At 39.5% G+C, this 16,590-nt stretch overlaps 1 protein-coding gene across 3 annotated transcripts; it reads right to left on the bottom strand.

The window, feature by feature from the left end:
- On the bottom strand, positions 1–16,555 carry ALG12 (ALG12 alpha-1,6-mannosyltransferase). 3 transcript variants are annotated; one of them, XM_054178643.1, is made up of 11 exons: positions 15,931–16,036; positions 12,360–12,552; positions 12,102–12,234; positions 11,417–11,590; positions 9,151–9,345; positions 7,629–7,732; positions 6,914–7,137; positions 6,066–6,235; positions 5,831–5,906; positions 1,440–1,684; positions 1–321 (listed from the first exon to the last, which is right to left on the bottom strand). In XM_054178643.1, exons 2-10 carry the CDS (start codon positions 12,519–12,521, stop codon positions 1,453–1,455), a joined length of 1,470 nt encoding a protein of 489 aa, XP_054034618.1. In that variant the 5' UTR covers positions 12,522–12,552; positions 15,931–16,036; the 3' UTR covers positions 1–321; positions 1,440–1,452. The 3 variants fall into 3 exon arrangements, with proteins under 3 accessions (XP_054034618.1, XP_054034619.1, XP_054034617.1); XM_054178644.1 differs by lacking the exons at positions 1–321; positions 15,931–16,036 and adding an exon at positions 16,462–16,555 and having other exon boundaries at positions 589–1,684; XM_054178642.1 differs by lacking the exons at positions 1–321; positions 15,931–16,036 and adding an exon at positions 16,407–16,534 and having other exon boundaries at positions 589–1,684.
- Between the last annotated feature and the right edge of the window lie 35 nt (positions 16,556–16,590).

The following is a 16,590-nucleotide window of genomic DNA, read 5'->3' as shown; positions in this document are numbered from 1 at the left end:
CTTAACATAAGGGTCTGCATCCTTGCTCAAAACTCTTCCTTTATATTGTTCCAAATTCTCAGCTATTTGTACATGTACTTCCTTCTGTCTTGTGAGCTGTTTGATGTTCAAATTGGATCTGAAGGATGCTGAGTTTTCTTCCAAAGACCAGTCAAACAGATAATACTTGAGTGATTTCAATATCAAGAGCAGCCACAGACCAGACCAACAAGTTCTGCAAGGTGCCTTTGCCAGATCTGCCCGGCATAAGGAAGCCTGTGCAACAGCCACCCACATGGGAGCAGGCACCACCCCAGCAGATCAGTTCCTGTGATACATGATCTAGGGGAGAAAAAGAAAACATAGTCCTAAAAATTAAAATGTACACAGGCAAGTACACTGTAAGAGTAGAAAACAAACACTTTATTCAATATTTTTTTACTCAAGTTCTCAGTCAGAAAGGAAGCTTTTTGCCTGTGCTTATTTCAGCAACACTGGTTTTTACACTTGTAGAGTTCCTGTCATGCTAGAATTTACCCTAACCAAAATTATAACTTTTTTTTTTACTTGTTCCCTTCAGCAACCTAGGCAGACATGCTTAACAAAAACATTTAGTAAAGACTAGAGAGCATGCTATCTTATTCTAGTTTACAGAATGCAACACACGGCACATCAGATTATTCCTTTCCAAAGGGACTGCTACCTAATAAAAAAAAAACAGAAGGGAAAACAGCACTTATTTTCTTAAAATGTATTCACATGAGTATTTTCCTAAGTAAATTTTTACAGCAAAAGAGGGAAAGATTTTAATTAATTTTTTTTTTGCTGCTTATTCATGAACTTTTGGAATGAAGATAACCTTCCAAATCTATTATGAGACAGTGCTTGTCAAAAGGCTCAACTGCATTTTAAGTGAATCTTTCACATTAATTAGTTTGGTAGCCTACAGGGTACAATTAGGTATTTTGATGAAGCTGTGATGAATGTGGCTTTCCTATGTTGATAACATCATTAAGTTTCACACAGGCAATCCGACAACTGAGGGGGTTACAATCCTGCAGATACATCAAGTAATACGTCTCTGCACTCATAGATAACATATCAAATGATTGCCATAGCACCAACCTGTTCCCTTATGCATCTTATATAGGACAGTTGGGACATACCTGCACTACATTATTAAACAGACAGCTACCCAAACTAAGTAGACAGGTTTTACTAAATACCACTAAGCTTTTAGGTAATCTCACTCAAACATAGCTAACAACATAACTCAGTATTTGAGTATATACTGACTAGGAATGTGTTGTAATACTCATGTGAGAAACAGGACAGAGCTAAGTACCAACTGGTACAATGGTTTTCCATGCCTTTCCACGGAAGCTGAATTGCAGTGCTGGCATGTCAATCTGCTGCTAATTATTGTTCAGTCACCAGCAAAATTACATCAAAAGACTTACTTAAAATTCACAGTCAAGATGATACAGGAAGTTTTTCCAACAGTACTAATTTTGGTTTCAGGTTTAAAGTAAAAGGAGGTAGTACTGTAAGGTTCAATCCAATTTTACTGATGGCAGGTATATTTGCCAGTGGTCTGTGGGTTGTCTTGTAATGTGATATTTCAAGAGGGTTTGTTTCCATCAGTATGTGTGTGTAAGAAAACATCAACTGGTCTCCTGGTTTAACATCTTCTCTTTTGTCATACCTGTAAAGAATAAAAGAAGGCTAATTTACATTCCTCTCTTTACATATTAAACATCTCCACTATTGCAAGGGCATGTAGCATTCAAGATGAAACACAAAAGGTGCAGTATCTCTTGATGAAATAAACTAATACTGGAGAATGAAAAAGTATTTTTTGAAGACTTTAGGGAGCCAGTCATTCCATGCCAGTTTTTCTCTGTTGTGAAATCAGAAAAACTCACTGTGATATAAACCTAGAAAACTTCTCAGTAGTTCTTTATTTAAATTCTGAGGAGAAAGGACATTGAAGCTTAAGACTGTAGAAGAGACTAATTTTTAAGTTTTACTCCACAAAGAATTGTGGTTTGGGTATGTGTGGTTGTGGGTTAGTTTGTTTTTTGGGTTGTTTGGGGGTTTTGTTTGCTTATTTTTGTGGGTTTGTCTTGGGGGAGGGCAGATAGTGTTTTGGGGTTTTATTAAGGAAAAAAAAGGTACTTTATCAGAAGAAATCTTTCTTTTCTAGTTGTCATAGATTAAAGCAGAGGCCTCAAAAAACAGGGAGAAGAATTTGTTGAATGTAAGAAAGAACAGCCTGGTAATTTTATTAACTTGGCACTTCATATTTCTGGGTTCAGTTCTTTGATCTACATGTTTGGGCAGGGCACTTCAAGTCAGCTTTTATAAACTGGCTTATATATAAAATAGCTGGTGAATACTGAAATTATTTAACATGTACACTTAGTTATTTCTTAAAAGGAGTTCTATTCAATCTAGCCACAGGGAAGATTTACAGTTGGAAAGGATATGTAAGATCTAGGTTCAGACACTGTCTGATTTAAGCCCAGAAGTGAAGTTCATTATCTCATAGATAATCTAGACACTGAGAAAAGATCTCCCTCACTGTCTCATGGAGACACTGTTCTACTTCACAATAGCTATTGATTCAGTGAGAACCTTGGATGGAAATTCATAGCCCAAAGGTTAGGCTTGCAGCCTGATTGAACCCTCAGTCTACCAACTTCGAAGGGGAAGAATAAGTCAAGTCCACTTCAGAACACTTCATAGACCACTGTTTATCCTTCTTTAAGTGGAACACATGGATTCAAATCTTTGCTCTGTATTCCAGTGAAAAAAATTCTACACTAATGCTGGATAACAGAAGTTGAGATAGGTTACTTGCCTTTAGCTTATGACAAGACAGTCTTGGTCATCTAGCTATAAAGGAGTGTCCATGCTTTGTAACCCAAGTGAAGAGCAGTGCCCAGTTTGTCACCCTTTCTGTTTCCCTTTTCTGTGAACTGTTTTCTGTCAGATTTTGGACCTCATATTCTTAGACACCCAACTCCTCCCAAGCATCTCCCAGGAACTTACTCAAAGCTGTGTTTTTCCTTAGAGGCATGGACACTGGTAGGGAAGTGGTGCAAGCCCAACCCTACGTGCTCTTAAGCATACCTAGGCCTAAATCCAGGCAGCATCTTTTGCCGCAGGTATATTTGCATGCCTGGCCTCCCATTTGCCCAAGTTGTGAAAAATGAGAACAATCTAAGTTTGTATTTTTACACTACCTGACAAAGCAGTCATTAATATTTATGACAGTGCAAATTACAGGACTTGTATGGATTGTTAACTGAAATTCTGGCAAACCAGAACAGCCTCCAGGTTGACAGAATCCCTGTGTCAATAAATGCAGAATTTCACTGCATGCTGAACAAGTTCTGCCTTCTTCCAAACAATAAAAAAATATGCACAGTAATTTCATCTGCTATTTCCAAGATCACAATACTACTTAAGATGGTACCTGCATCCAAAGCAGAGGAAGAAATGGCATAACTGCATTTTCTTTATCAGCAAATAAAGGGCCTTTCACACTGCTGCAAGCATTTCTGAGCTTTCTTAGCATTTTTAAATACTTTAAGCTTAGACAGCATCTTTATTCCTGGTTCAAAGAGACTCTGCTAATTGAAGACAAGACTGTAACACCTGCCCTGCATAAGAATCTGCATCAAGCTTCTTTTCATTACCTTTTGAAGAAAAATAGCTCACTTGCATTTTTCTGAAGGCAAATAGATCTGATCTGAGCATGCCATTGAAAGCTGTTAAGACACTTTTACTTAGGGACTGTAGTTATCCTGACAAATCATCAGGCTTCAGAGCCACCCCATTCATAAATCTGTTTCCACCTGATGTACACAGTCTATGAAGACAGTAAATTAGTTTTCATGCATCTGAAAGGCTGTCACTTCCTTGTATAAAGAGAAAATAGACAGCTGGTGGTACCAAACTTTGCACTGCTGTGCTGTTAGACAAAGTGGCAGTGCTGTGTATTATGCTCTGTGGATTTTGCCTGATATTTTAATGTGGAACTTTATGATGAATTAGCCCTCCCCTAAGGGCCTTTTATGATGAATAAAGATAAAAAGTCAGAGAGAAACTGCTTTGTAGCTGCAAACACTATGAAACATCCACCAGTATTATTTGTTTGCCTTCTAATTCCACTACACTGTAGTTCTGGAATGCCAAAACAATCCAAATCCACGTCAAATAGCTCACTGAAATTAAGTACTATATTTAGAGAGCAGAATTCCATTCAGAGTAGTGTGTGTACTTAAGTATATGCAAAAAAAGATTCAAACATTTTAGTTATCATGAGTGGGTTTTTTTTCACTTGTACTCTCAATAGTTCAGTATCTTGTGACTGTTCATGACCTTCTCTAGATTGAACATGCAAAAAACAATTTGAAAAGAATCACAGAATTGTTTTGGTTAGAAGAAATCATGTCCAACTATTAACCCAGCAGTGCTAGGTCACCACTAAATCATGACCCTAAGCACCACATCTATTTATTACATACCTCCAGGAATGGTGTCCTGGGCAGCCTGTTCCAGTGCTTTACAACCATTTCTGTGATGAAATTATTTCCACTAGCCAACGTAAACAATCTTTCCCTGGTGCAACTTGAGGCTGATTCCTTTTGTCCTACCACTTGTTACTTGGGAGAACAGACAGACCCCCACCTTGCTCCAGTCTCCTTTCAGATAGCTGTAGGGAGCAGTAAGGCCTCTGCCATCCTTTTCTCCAGGCTAAACAATCCCAGTTCCTTCAGCCACCCCTCATTATGACTTGTGCTCTAGACCATTCACCAGCTCCACGGCCCTCGTATTCATAACTGTGAAGGTCCATATCATCACAATACCACGAGAGAGCACAGAAATAAAATAAGGCATAGCAAGCTTGATGATTTTTGTAATTGCTTCAAAATTATACTTTTCCTTTCCATGCTTTCCCTTCTTTATTTCTAAAATACCTTTATCTCTCAACATGCCAGCAACTAAATTGTTTGTTTATCTTACTTTGAAGACTGTCAGGAGAAAGGAACACCATTCTCAGTGTACTTCTTAAACCAAAATCTGCTTGTGTTGCTTTTTACTGCACACTGAAGTGAGACTTTGGGTCACTTTCTGATTAATCATTTTCATCAAGATGATATTTTAAACGATATACCTACACTGCAGCTGAAGAGGTACAGGAAGCAAACAATGGCATCCTACAACTGTCTTCTACCATTCAATACTCTGATTCATGAAACTGGCTGATTATGGTAACAAAGCACTCAACTGCTTTCTCCCAGAGTCAATAAATATGACTGATAATCCACAGCAGCAGCTTCACTGCCATCTATCGAAACAGGTTCCACATAAAAACGGACTTTGAAAATTAACATGCAGGTAAGTTTCACATAGCTGCACAGCATTCAAAAAGAAACAAAATGAGAGGATATCCCCACAATTATATATACTGTTTTGCCAAGAGCACAAGAGTGTTCTTCTACAGCTGTACTTTACAAGATCTGGTGGGGTATCAAACATAGCTTACTAAAATGCTGGTATCTTAAATGCAGATGAGTAAATTTTGCATTGTTTCTGATGTCTTCAAAAGACACTACACTATTGAGGCAAACCAAAACAAATAAAAATGTTACAGTGCTTTACTTAAAAAATGGTAGCACTGCACACATCAAGAACAATGTGAATATTCAGAGAATTTTGACCTGGCTTAACAGATATGCTATACCAGAAACCACATCTGTGATGCTTGCCCCTGTGCATATCCAAAACAGGAGAAAATAGGGTCCTCTCTTCAGATCAAAATACTTAATTCACAACATACCTCCAATCTGAATTGATTTCTAGAAACCGAGAAACTCCTGTTTGTGCTGCAGCCACATCAATATGAACAGAGACATCTACATCAACAAAGAAAATAGAATTTTAAATTTCTTCCAAGAGCACTCTGATTAATAAACAGAATGCTTGTGTGTAAATAGTGTAAGAAATATCCAATACATATTAGAGATACACTAACAGTAAAGAAACTGCAATTGACATTAGCCAGCTTTACATACCTGCTGTTGAAGGTACCAACTCATGCAACTTCTGAATTGCCACTCCTCCAGGATAATTGAAATGTGAAACATATAAAGATGTTCCTGAATAAGCAGCATTAACTAGAAGATGCATTACAACAAAGATAGATCCAAGTTTGTACAGCCAGGATTTCCGGTAGTTATTCAAACTGTTGAGGTGGGGCGAAAATGAGGAAGAATAAATTGGTACTTTTCTTTCATACTGATCATTTAGTATTGTGATAGCACTTTAATGAGAACTCCACTATCAGATTAATGCAAACATTATTACAATCATGGAATGTCTTTATTCTGAATATATAAAAGACTAGATTCTAGTAACATTTAAATGAGAATATTCTCGTTAATGAAGTTAAGACAAGGTTATCAATAAAGCCAAGCATTTCTCTGCCTAAAACCTTAAGCTATGAATGCATTCGATTTCAAGGAAGTTCAGAGTTTAACTTTGTTACACTGTGTTACACAAGCTCCGCCTGTGTATTAAATTATCTCTTGAGGTGAGTTAGCAACACAGTAGTGCACTTAAATGTGACTTTTTCTCTGGTGAATAAATGAACTGTAAAAGGCTAACAGTAAAATCAGGGCTCTATTCTTAACTCTGTCCCATACTTGCCAAATGGTCCTGTCAAAACACTTAGCTTTGTCTTCATTTCTCTCATTTGTCAAATGAGTACAATGATATAGGCCTGCTTTCTAAAGCCCATAAAATTCTCAAGATGATACGGATTCCAAGATGGTAAGAAATACATAAAAAGTGTAATAATAATTTTGATTTTCTTTTGCATTTTGAAATTAAATAAAACCAAACAACAGAATTTTGAACTTACATTCGTGTGCACATTTTAGCAGCCACTATGTTGAAGACAGGGAAAGTATACATGATAAAACGGAGCTCTTTATGTGGGAGAAATGAATATAAGAAAATGAAGCCCAGTGCTGGCAAAAGTAATATCCGAGTTCTCTTTTCTGATACACCCAAAGGTACAAATACAATGCTGCATCCCAAAGCACGAGGCAGGGCTGAATAGAAATACCACAAGAAAGGGGAGGTCTTCAAGGTAAAAAGGAAAGTTAAGGATGCTTTCACAGCCAACAAGCAAAGTGACTATTCTTTACAGCAGCACACACCAATTTTGCAAATATGCAGTTTACTTTTTTTTGTGTATCACATTCTTCCAGGCATTTGGTTTCCTCTCTTAGCCTTTAAGAAATAAAAGCAGGTGCTTAACTACATTGACATCGCCAGACAGAGGAACATCAGAAGGCACTAATGACAACACTCAGTATGACAAGCCAAGGGGAAGAAACCTGGTTTATGTTGGTAGGACACGAAAGCAAGAAGGAACAGTCCAAAGAGGAAAATTAAAATTTATGGAAAGATCTAAGAAATGAACATTGTCTCATAAGCTTAAAAATAATGAAATATGTGATGAGTAGGAAGATTTAACATCATAACCGAGTCTCGGGAACAGGTAACATCTAGTCTTCACTTTGGCTGGTAGCATTCAATATGTCTTTTACCTAGAACATTTCAAAGGATACTCCCCAGTTGGAACTTTTGTTTAAAACGGTGTTATACCAGAGCACTTTCCCCTCAGGCCACACAAGTTGCCTCCAAAATAAAGAATCCACAGCAACTGTTAGCCCTGGAAGAATTAAATACAAATCTCTGTGAATTAAAAAGCAGGGAAAAGCAAACCAGCACATCCAAACGGCACATTCACCGATGAAAACAACAAACTGGAACATGCATTGTAAGCCACGGACAAGGTCACACGAAAGCACAAAGCCACAGAGAAGGCTGCATCTGTCTGTCTTGCAGTGGAATAGAAGGCGAGGGAGGCCCTTCCTAAGTGGGAAGCACTAACAGAAGTCTTAGCAGGAGCATGTTAGGTAGGAATTTTATTGAGATTCACCCCATTGCAACCCCAGGTGAGAAAAGCAATAGTTTGAGTTTGTTTTGAGTATCAGAGCATTAATGAATGGTAAGGAATGGCAAGAAACCCAGGTTAATGTCAGATGGTATTAAATGGATTTTTATTGTAATGCTGGTAAGAAAAACAAACAGTCTCTACAAGTTTGCTACTATTTATTAGGTGGGAGGGAAGAAGGAGGGTAAGAGATGAAAGGCAAAGAGGCAGAAGAACAACGAATCGTCAGCCCCATGTCCTCCACTCAGCTCTCTGGTATTTAAGAAGCTTGCCCACTGACAGAATGGGAGCAACAGTGACCAATTTCTGTCAGAATTCCATACTCTTAGGCTGTGAAATGCCTTCAAATGCACAGGGTGTGATCTTTTACTGTTTCTACTGTCCATGCTGTGGAAGGGAATGCACACTACCAGAGGTCATTATCAAGCATCTGACAACAGCATTTTTTAGTTAGGTAAGCCAGCAGAGAAGCTTAAGAGTATTTACGTGCATATGCATGACTGTTCCATGGATGGGAGTCAGGGGGATTTTTCAACCTCTCTAGCATGGATAATCACTTAATCTCTTGAAATTAATGTAATAAAAAACAGAGCTGAACTGTGACTCTCCCCACAGCCCTCTTGCTTGATAACTCTCTCTGTCATATTGTTTTATCCTGGGATTCAGCTTATCATCATAGCAACAGACACTACAACTGATCATGCACATGTAGCTACAGCCAGGTACTAATTATACTGAAGTCAACTTGCACATTTAAGTCTTTTTAAGATCAGGATATTGTACTGTAAGCATCTAAACACCTGTGTCACAGCATCTCTCTACTCCTTTGTGCACACTTATTTCCTTATATGACAATTTTCAAATGGGTAAATAACTTTGTCATATTAGTGGCAAATGGAATCAGAGAAAAAAAAAAAACCAAAACCACACCAAAGAACAAAGAAAACCCTAAACCAAACAAAACACAAACCAAACCAAGCAAACAAAATCCACAAACACACACACCCCCAAAAATTACCCCAAACCAACCCAACCAATAACAACCCTAAGGGCCAGGTCACCAGAGAAATCAGTCCAGACATCTGCTGGAAATGTGGCATTTACTGTTTTTCTTTTGTCAAGCAAATACTTACCCAAACAAAAAATTCCAGCAGGAACAGCATGGGAAAGCACCTTGAAAATGGAGATTCTTTTAGTTAACAAGGTCACCAGAAGCATGAGGCCTAAGAATATACAGAGTTCTGATCTGAAGACTATAATTGCGAAAGCTGAGAACCAAATGAATGGCCTTTGCTTTTGTTGTATCCAAAACGTCAATGCCAGGAGCACTGCAAAAAAAAAAACCAAACACACACCATCCAACATGCTGAATTATTTTATAATGGTAATGTTTTTCTCAATGCTATTGTAGTCTTTCCTTAACTTTCCACAAATTCTCTTGGTCTTCCTACCGTTTCTAGTCCATATATTCTTCCTCAGTTAGAGAAATGCAATTTGAAATAGCACATGACTTTCTAACTGTTGATGCTTAATTCATCAGGAAAATTATAACCACATAAGGAACACATGGGAACTCTACCTTGACAGTATGAATAGCATAGCTTTTTTTTAAGGAAACAAAAAACCAAACAAAAACCAGACCATAAGGGAGTACTAAAAACCTTTCATATTAGGACTTATCTCAGTATCAGCTGAGGAGTTAATGTATTCTCTTGACTGAGTATATCTTACACTCATGGTGACAGCAACCCATTTAAAATATGAAGTTGCGCCTACTGCTCAGAGGAAAAAAAACAAACTTGCAAATCCATTTCCATGGTTAGCTAGGGACACACTACCTCTACATATGGAGTTGCCTCTATTTTTTCCCAGTTTAAATCACACAACATTGACTACATAGTAAAGTGGTCACAATCCTAAGGAAAATGCATGAAGTACTAATAGAGAAGAAACATGAAATACAACTTGTATTTTTCAAAGCCTGCAAAAATTACAAGTATTATTACACAGTGTTTCTGACAATTCACCTGCTTTGTTTTGATTTTCGGTTCTGACCTATCCATGTTCTTACACCAATCTCATGATTTTATCGGTTGAACAATCTGCACTGAAGCATTGCTCTCTGCAACTATCTGAAAGGATGTTCTGGAGAGACTGATGCTGGTCTCTTCTCACAGGCAATTAGTGAAAGAAGAGGGAATGGCCTCAAGCTGCAACTTCATAGATTTAGACTGGACATTAGGGAAAATTTTTTTCACAGAAAGAGTGGTCAGGCATTGGAATGGGCTGCCCAGGGAGGTGGTTGAGTCACCAGCCCTGGATGTGTTTAAAGGTCATTTGGGTGTGGTGCTTGGGGATATGGTTTAAGGGTGAACTTTGTAGAGTAGGGTTATTGGTTGGACTTGGTGATCCCGAGGGTCTTTTCCAACCTGAACGTTTCTGTTTCTGTGATCAATAATTCAGCTAGTATCCGTTACACATAGTTAATCTTCACAGAATCACAGAGTTGTCACAGTTGGAAGGCAATTCAAGGATCATCCAGTTCCACCCCCCCCGCCATGGGCAGGGACACCTCACACTTGATCACTTTGCCCACAGCCACATCCAGCCTGGCCTTAAGAACACCCAGGGATGGGGCTTCCACCACCTCTTTGGGCAACCTGTTCTAGTGTCTCACCACCCTTATGGTGAAGAACTTCTTCCTAATGTCTAATCTAAATCTGCCTTCCTCTAGCTTGGATCCACTCCCCGACACCCTAAAAAGTCCCTCAACAGCTTTCTTGTAGGCCCCCTTCAGATATTGGAAGGCCACAATAAGGTCTCCTCAGAGCCTTCTCTTCTCCAAACTGAACAGCCCCAACTCTCTCAGCCTGTCCTCATAGGAGAGATGCTCCAGCATCATCTCTGGGGAAAAACTGTATGTGTAGAATTAGGTTTTGACTTTGATTAATACCATTTGTACCATCACAAAATAATACTTCCAAAGAGGAAGGTGGAGATGTTTAAATGGGAGCTCTCTCCAGCCTCACGAGAAAGCTGCTTCCTGTGTAGACTAAGCTCACATATTTGGGTTTTTTGTGAACTCACAGCTGTACCTACTGCCTTCTCAACAGCTCTACATTTTATGCATCAGGTGTGTGTACTGAAAGTTCTCGCTAATCTAGACCACCTGACAAACTCTACACATACTAAGATTCAACAAAACTTCATTCAACAATCACTGTAAGCACGTGTGGTTAAATAAAAAGAAATCACAAGTGCGTAACTTTTCCTGTCTTATCACACAATTTAATCAAGCACATGTATTAATTCAGCCTGACCACACATCTTCTGTGCTGTAACTATTGATACACTCAGGAATAATTTTAAAATATAAAAATTCTTCTCATGAGTACTTACCAAAAGGAAGTGCAAATACATTAGGGAGGGTTCTTGTACAGTAAAACATCAAATGAAACTGAGTAACAGTGATGAGACAGAAGATTATTGATGTAACCGCTCCAAACTGCTTTCTAACTTCTTTCTGCAGCTTCCACAATGTGTAAATCACACTGAGACCCAAGCTCCCTCTGACTATAAAAATGGTAAATAAGAGTAGTGTTAGACAGATCACTGATGAACAACTATGTTGTCTAACAGAACGGAAAGAATAATGGAGATATCACAACATAACCCACATCAAAGACAAACCCAACCCAACAACAACCCAACTTCCCCATTAGTTTATCTATTCCAATCCACCTTTAACTTGTCTGATACTTCTGCACAAAGGTCAATGCCCAAGTTAAACAATGTTTTCTGAAGTGTACATGGAAGTACACATGTGAGTGTATTTTCTGAAGACACATTTCTTTCTAAGCTATCATTTGTTAACACACTTTCCCTTCTTACCCTAAAGAGGTGGTGGAACTGCCATATTGGCTCTAAGTACCTACAGTTTTCAAAAGCTGTCATCAAGGAAAAGAATAGCACATTTTATCCACTGATCCAAACACTGGGTATTACAACAGTGTCCCCCATTAGTCCAGTATTAAAACTATCTCTGTAAAACCAGCTCCATTCAGATGATTTAAAGTTCTCATACCTATCAGCTGGGAATAAAACTTGGACATTCTTAGCACAGAAAGAACATATATAGCTGGGCTGGAAAGAGCAGCAATAAAAATTGGTCCAAGGAACGTTCTTGGGACAACTCCAGGAAATTCATGATGGTCATACTGCAAAAAGGAATATACAAGTAAGACAGGCAAATGCAAAACAAAGGAAAACTGGGATGAATCATATTCACACTGCATTTATCCTACTCATACACATATCCTGTCCATTCATCTTTACAATTTACCTTATCAAAGTCCAGTTGGTGGTACACCACATCATGAATAGCTTGAAGGTTAAAGCTTTCCTCCACTTTTGTAAAAGGACAGATAGTCAAATGAACAAAGGCCACAACAATCATTAGCAGCAATGCGAATGACTGCCCACTCGAATTCCTCTTCTGAGCCATCTTGGGTTCAAAATTCACATGTATTCTATAACTATTAGAAAGAAAATACATTAGTATGAAGTACACAAACAGAAAAAGAGAGATAATACAGGGAAAACACACTACAGTACTGTGAAAGTTTTAAAACACATGAATAAATGAAATAATCCATTCTGGTTTTTAATATATATTCAATGAATTGAGTAGATAGCAACAAAAATATTCCAGCAATATTTCAGGACTTAAGCCACCTTCTGCAAATGTAAAGGTTCCAGTCTTCACCTAAAAAGTTCTCAAAGAACATAGACCCTGTTTAGGAAAGTATTTCCCTTTGCATCTCATAGTGCCAGCAGCTGAGGATACCACAATTATGTCTGCGTTTTGTGGGAGTCAGCTTTGTAAGTTACTCTCACACTGGATTTGCATACAATCTTTAGAACACACTCTCCCGTTTGTCTAGGACTCGGGAATCAGTGGGAGAGGAGCCACAAGGATAAGGAATTGCTCAGACAAAAGCACTTTGATCTTTTCAGTTTGCCAGAAACTAGGTCTGGTCTCAATGAGCAAAGGATGGTTCGGCACCCACATCACACCACTATGGCATGAGAAGGTCCAAACCCTTTCCTTCAAGCTGCTACCTAGAAATCAAGGCCATCTCCCTAGTGTTTAGTTTCACAACACTGCTAAGCAACTCTTATGGGTAGCATTTATGATACAGTTTATCATGATGATAAAAATCATGTGTCCAGGTGATGCCTGAGAAAATAAGCATAGGTATTGTCATGGGGTGAACAGCTCATCTTTTTACCGGTTTATAACCTGAAACCGGGGGGGGGGGGGGGGGGGGGGGGGGGGAAAGTCACAAAACAAAACAAAACCCCAACCAACCAACAACAAAGCAGCACACCAAAAAACCCCCCAACACACCCACACCCAAAACAACACCTAACAAACAAAAAACCATGTTATTTTCCATGACTACTTCCAGCAAAAACATGGCCATCTATTTCAAGTTCTTTTAAGTGAAGCTTCCCACTTTTTCTAAGTTTGTAATTTAATAAAAGAGATTTTGGCTCTTGTTATTTGTGTTCTGTTCTCACAGAAACAAAATTTAAAGATAGCAGCTTCTTGGTACAACTGGAGTTCTGGTTAGACATGTTTTGGTCTAAATATGGCCGTTAACTAGATATAAGATAGTTGGCAGATTTGCTGGAATCACATAGCAACTGCCTCCTAGATTTAGTTTCTCCTTAATTGATGCTTGTTTTGTCCATCAGTAAAATTAAAGAGTTAGCTAATGTTCCTTATTTTCACAGCCATCACCACTGAATTAAACAATTTGTGCCTCTTCTGTAAATTGCATGTATTCGCATTTTATTTTACATATCTCGCTGAGTGCATCTCTTTTTCATGACTGCCACTGTTACAGACTATAACTGAAGCTCTAACCCTGGGCTCAGAGTTCTATGTAAGTTTTTAAGATTTTTGGCTTGTTTTGAAATTATAAGAGCCTAATATCACTTTTTTTACAACAATGGACAAAAATGACCTTGTACAACAGAATCCTTTTTCCACAGCTGTAGTAAAAGAGCTATGAGACTGATACCAAATCAGGAGCACTTCAGGAAGTGTTTGGCATCAATTAAGCCTCTGCACCACAAACAATGCACAAATTCTTGTCTCCAGAAAACTCTGTTGCTGTATTTTCACTTCCAATAAACAGAGAGGCATCTCACGTTTTCAGCCAAACTTATCCAAGAGAAAACTGGACACTGAAGGATCAATCTACCACTGCATACGGCAACACAAGCATTTCAGTAGCTTGTGTGAAACAGTACATAATACACTAGCACCATAGGTATTCCTCACTCCCAATTCACAGCTTCTTCATGCTTCAAGGATTTTAGGACCCAATGAATCTTTGTAAAAGGACCTGAGTGCCAAGAAGTTCTACTTTTCCTTCTTAATCATATTGGCTGTCTAAGAAAAGATGTTACCTTCACCTATAAATATTGCATTCATTTTATTCTGAGTGTCTACAATAGCGCCTGCTCCTGATAGCTTTAACTCATCATCACAGCTCAACTTCCTAAGTCATCAGAATGACAATGAAGCTACGTATCTCACACAGATTCTCACAAGCCTTTTCTTTTATCGTGCTGACTACAACCCTTTTGTATGCCTGAAGAAGGCAAGCAGACCAGCATACTCATACATTTTAGTGACAATTATATGTATTATACATACAAAAATTCCCTGAAGGGAAACACAGTAGGTATGGTGTTTAACATAAATTTGCTACAGGAAAGCAAAATACTTGAAAGTATAGCTTTTTTTTTTTTTTAACACCAAATCCACAAAAACAGATCTTCACTTAAGTAAATATTGTAACAATGAAGGCTAAATGAGTATTGTAAGCAAATACAAATTAATATTCTAACAACTTAAGAAGACTCTTCCTCAGATGTGTACAACATAGCTACACTGACCTCCTCCAGTGTCTAGACTGAACTTTCAATGTGAATTAAGCCCTTCCTGGGGCTAAACTGGATGAAAATAAATTGGTTTGTGACATTAAAAAAAGGCTGTAGCACTTTCACTTTGGAAGTACCACTAATTTCAGCAATGGACTTTCTACTTTTCCCATGAAAAGTCCACCATATTCAGCTTACTTATGTTTTACAGACACCCATCAATATAAATATCACACATTTCAGTAGCTAAACTGCAGGCTGAACCTATCTACAGAGACTGCATTTAAGTCCCTGTATGGAAGCATCAAAGAACAACAAGAGCATTCCACCATAAGGTTCTACCTCTTCAGCTTGATTGTTTTGCAAAACCTACATTGGATTATCTTCAGTTTTCATATTTGGTGTGTTTGGTTTGGGGTTTTGTTTGTTTAGGGTTTTTTTTCCTCTTTCTTCTCTCTTAGGCTTTAATACCTCTTCTAACTTTGCTCTAAAGCTAACTTCTGAATGGCATCAGATTTAAACCTTGTACTTTCCAGGATTGTTTTTTCTTCTTTTCTAAGAAGGAATATGACAGTTGCTGTTCTTATATACAGTTTTTCATGAGTTTGAGGAATGGCTAAACAAAAATAATTAAGACAAAAAAAGAGAAGACAAAGTTGAGGCTGGAAATAAAATCTGGGGCAGCAACAGCAAGTAAAGTACGAGGAAGCTATGTTCTGCCTCCGGAGAAAGGAAAAAAGTACAGAATGCCTCCAACCTGAAGAAATGAAACCAACTCCCCCCGCCTCTCCATCCCACGGTCAACCTGATGCCCCACTGTCACCCAAAGCGTGTGTCCGATCCCCCTCTAGCGGCCGATCCGAGGGAGGACAGCCACCCCCTCTGCCGGCGCTGCCCCGTCGGAGGCTCGCCATCCTCAGTCTTTAACTAAATGGACGTACAAGGCTTGGACCCACCGAGCGCAGAATCTACGAAACGTCGAACTTCTGTCACCGTATGCCTGCACGCCACAGCGTACACCGATACGTGCGCACTCGGGGCGGAGTTGAAATCATTCCCCTTTAGGTGACTCCTATGCAGCCCTCCGACATTTCATGACAAGATCACATCACCCACCGCTCCTGAAGTCACCGGCACCATCCCCGAGGCCGTATGGGCCGCGCGAGGCAGAGGCAGGCCGGCCCACCCACTGACAGGCACACCCTCAGGAGGCGGCTGCCATGCTATGCCCTGCCCTGCCCTGCTCTTTCCCGCCATGCCGCAGCCACAGAACCCGGGAAACGGAGAGCCAGAAAGGACGCGGCCTGACAGCGCCTCTCCGCCTCCTGCGCGGTAACAGCCGCGGCCTGGCACCGAGCGAAGGAAGGCAGGTTATGGGCAGCCTCGCTGCTCCGCCTCACACGCGCGCACACATCACATAACCGTTACTTGCCGGCACGGCTACGACCACAGCGCCCTCAAACCGGCCCGGTCCGGCCCGCACTCACCACCCCAGCGTCCACGTGGCCACCCCGCAGAGGGCGCCTGCAGGTGGGATCTGGTGGCGGGAGGCGTGGGGAATACAGCCTTGCGGCCACGTGACTACTTTCTGCGACCAGCCATGTTAGATGAGGGCA

This window comes from Dryobates pubescens, chromosome Z (genome assembly GCF_014839835.1).
Source record: "Dryobates pubescens isolate bDryPub1 chromosome Z, bDryPub1.pri, whole genome shotgun sequence".
In the NCBI taxonomy this organism is placed as follows: Eukaryota; Metazoa; Chordata; class Aves; order Piciformes; family Picidae; genus Dryobates; species Dryobates pubescens.
The sequence above is the reverse complement of the archived record's forward strand: the minus strand, read 5'-3'. Positions and strand labels throughout refer to the sequence as shown.

What these genes read in the sequence shown, in the direction of transcription:
- ALG12 (XM_054178644.1), bottom strand. Translation starts at nt 12,521, where the DNA reads ATGGCTCAGAAGAGGAATTCGAGTGGGCAGTCATTCGCATTGCTGCTA. An exon ending in TGTATTTGCACTTCCTTTTG is followed by an intron (nt 9,346 to 11,416) that starts GTAAGTACTCAT and finishes TTTTTTTTGCAG; the next exon opens with TGCTCCTGGCATTGACGTTT. An exon ending in GCTAAAATGTGCACACGAAT is followed by an intron (nt 6,236 to 6,913) that starts GTAAGTTCAAAA and finishes CCACCTCAACAG; the next exon opens with TTTGAATAACTACCGGAAAT.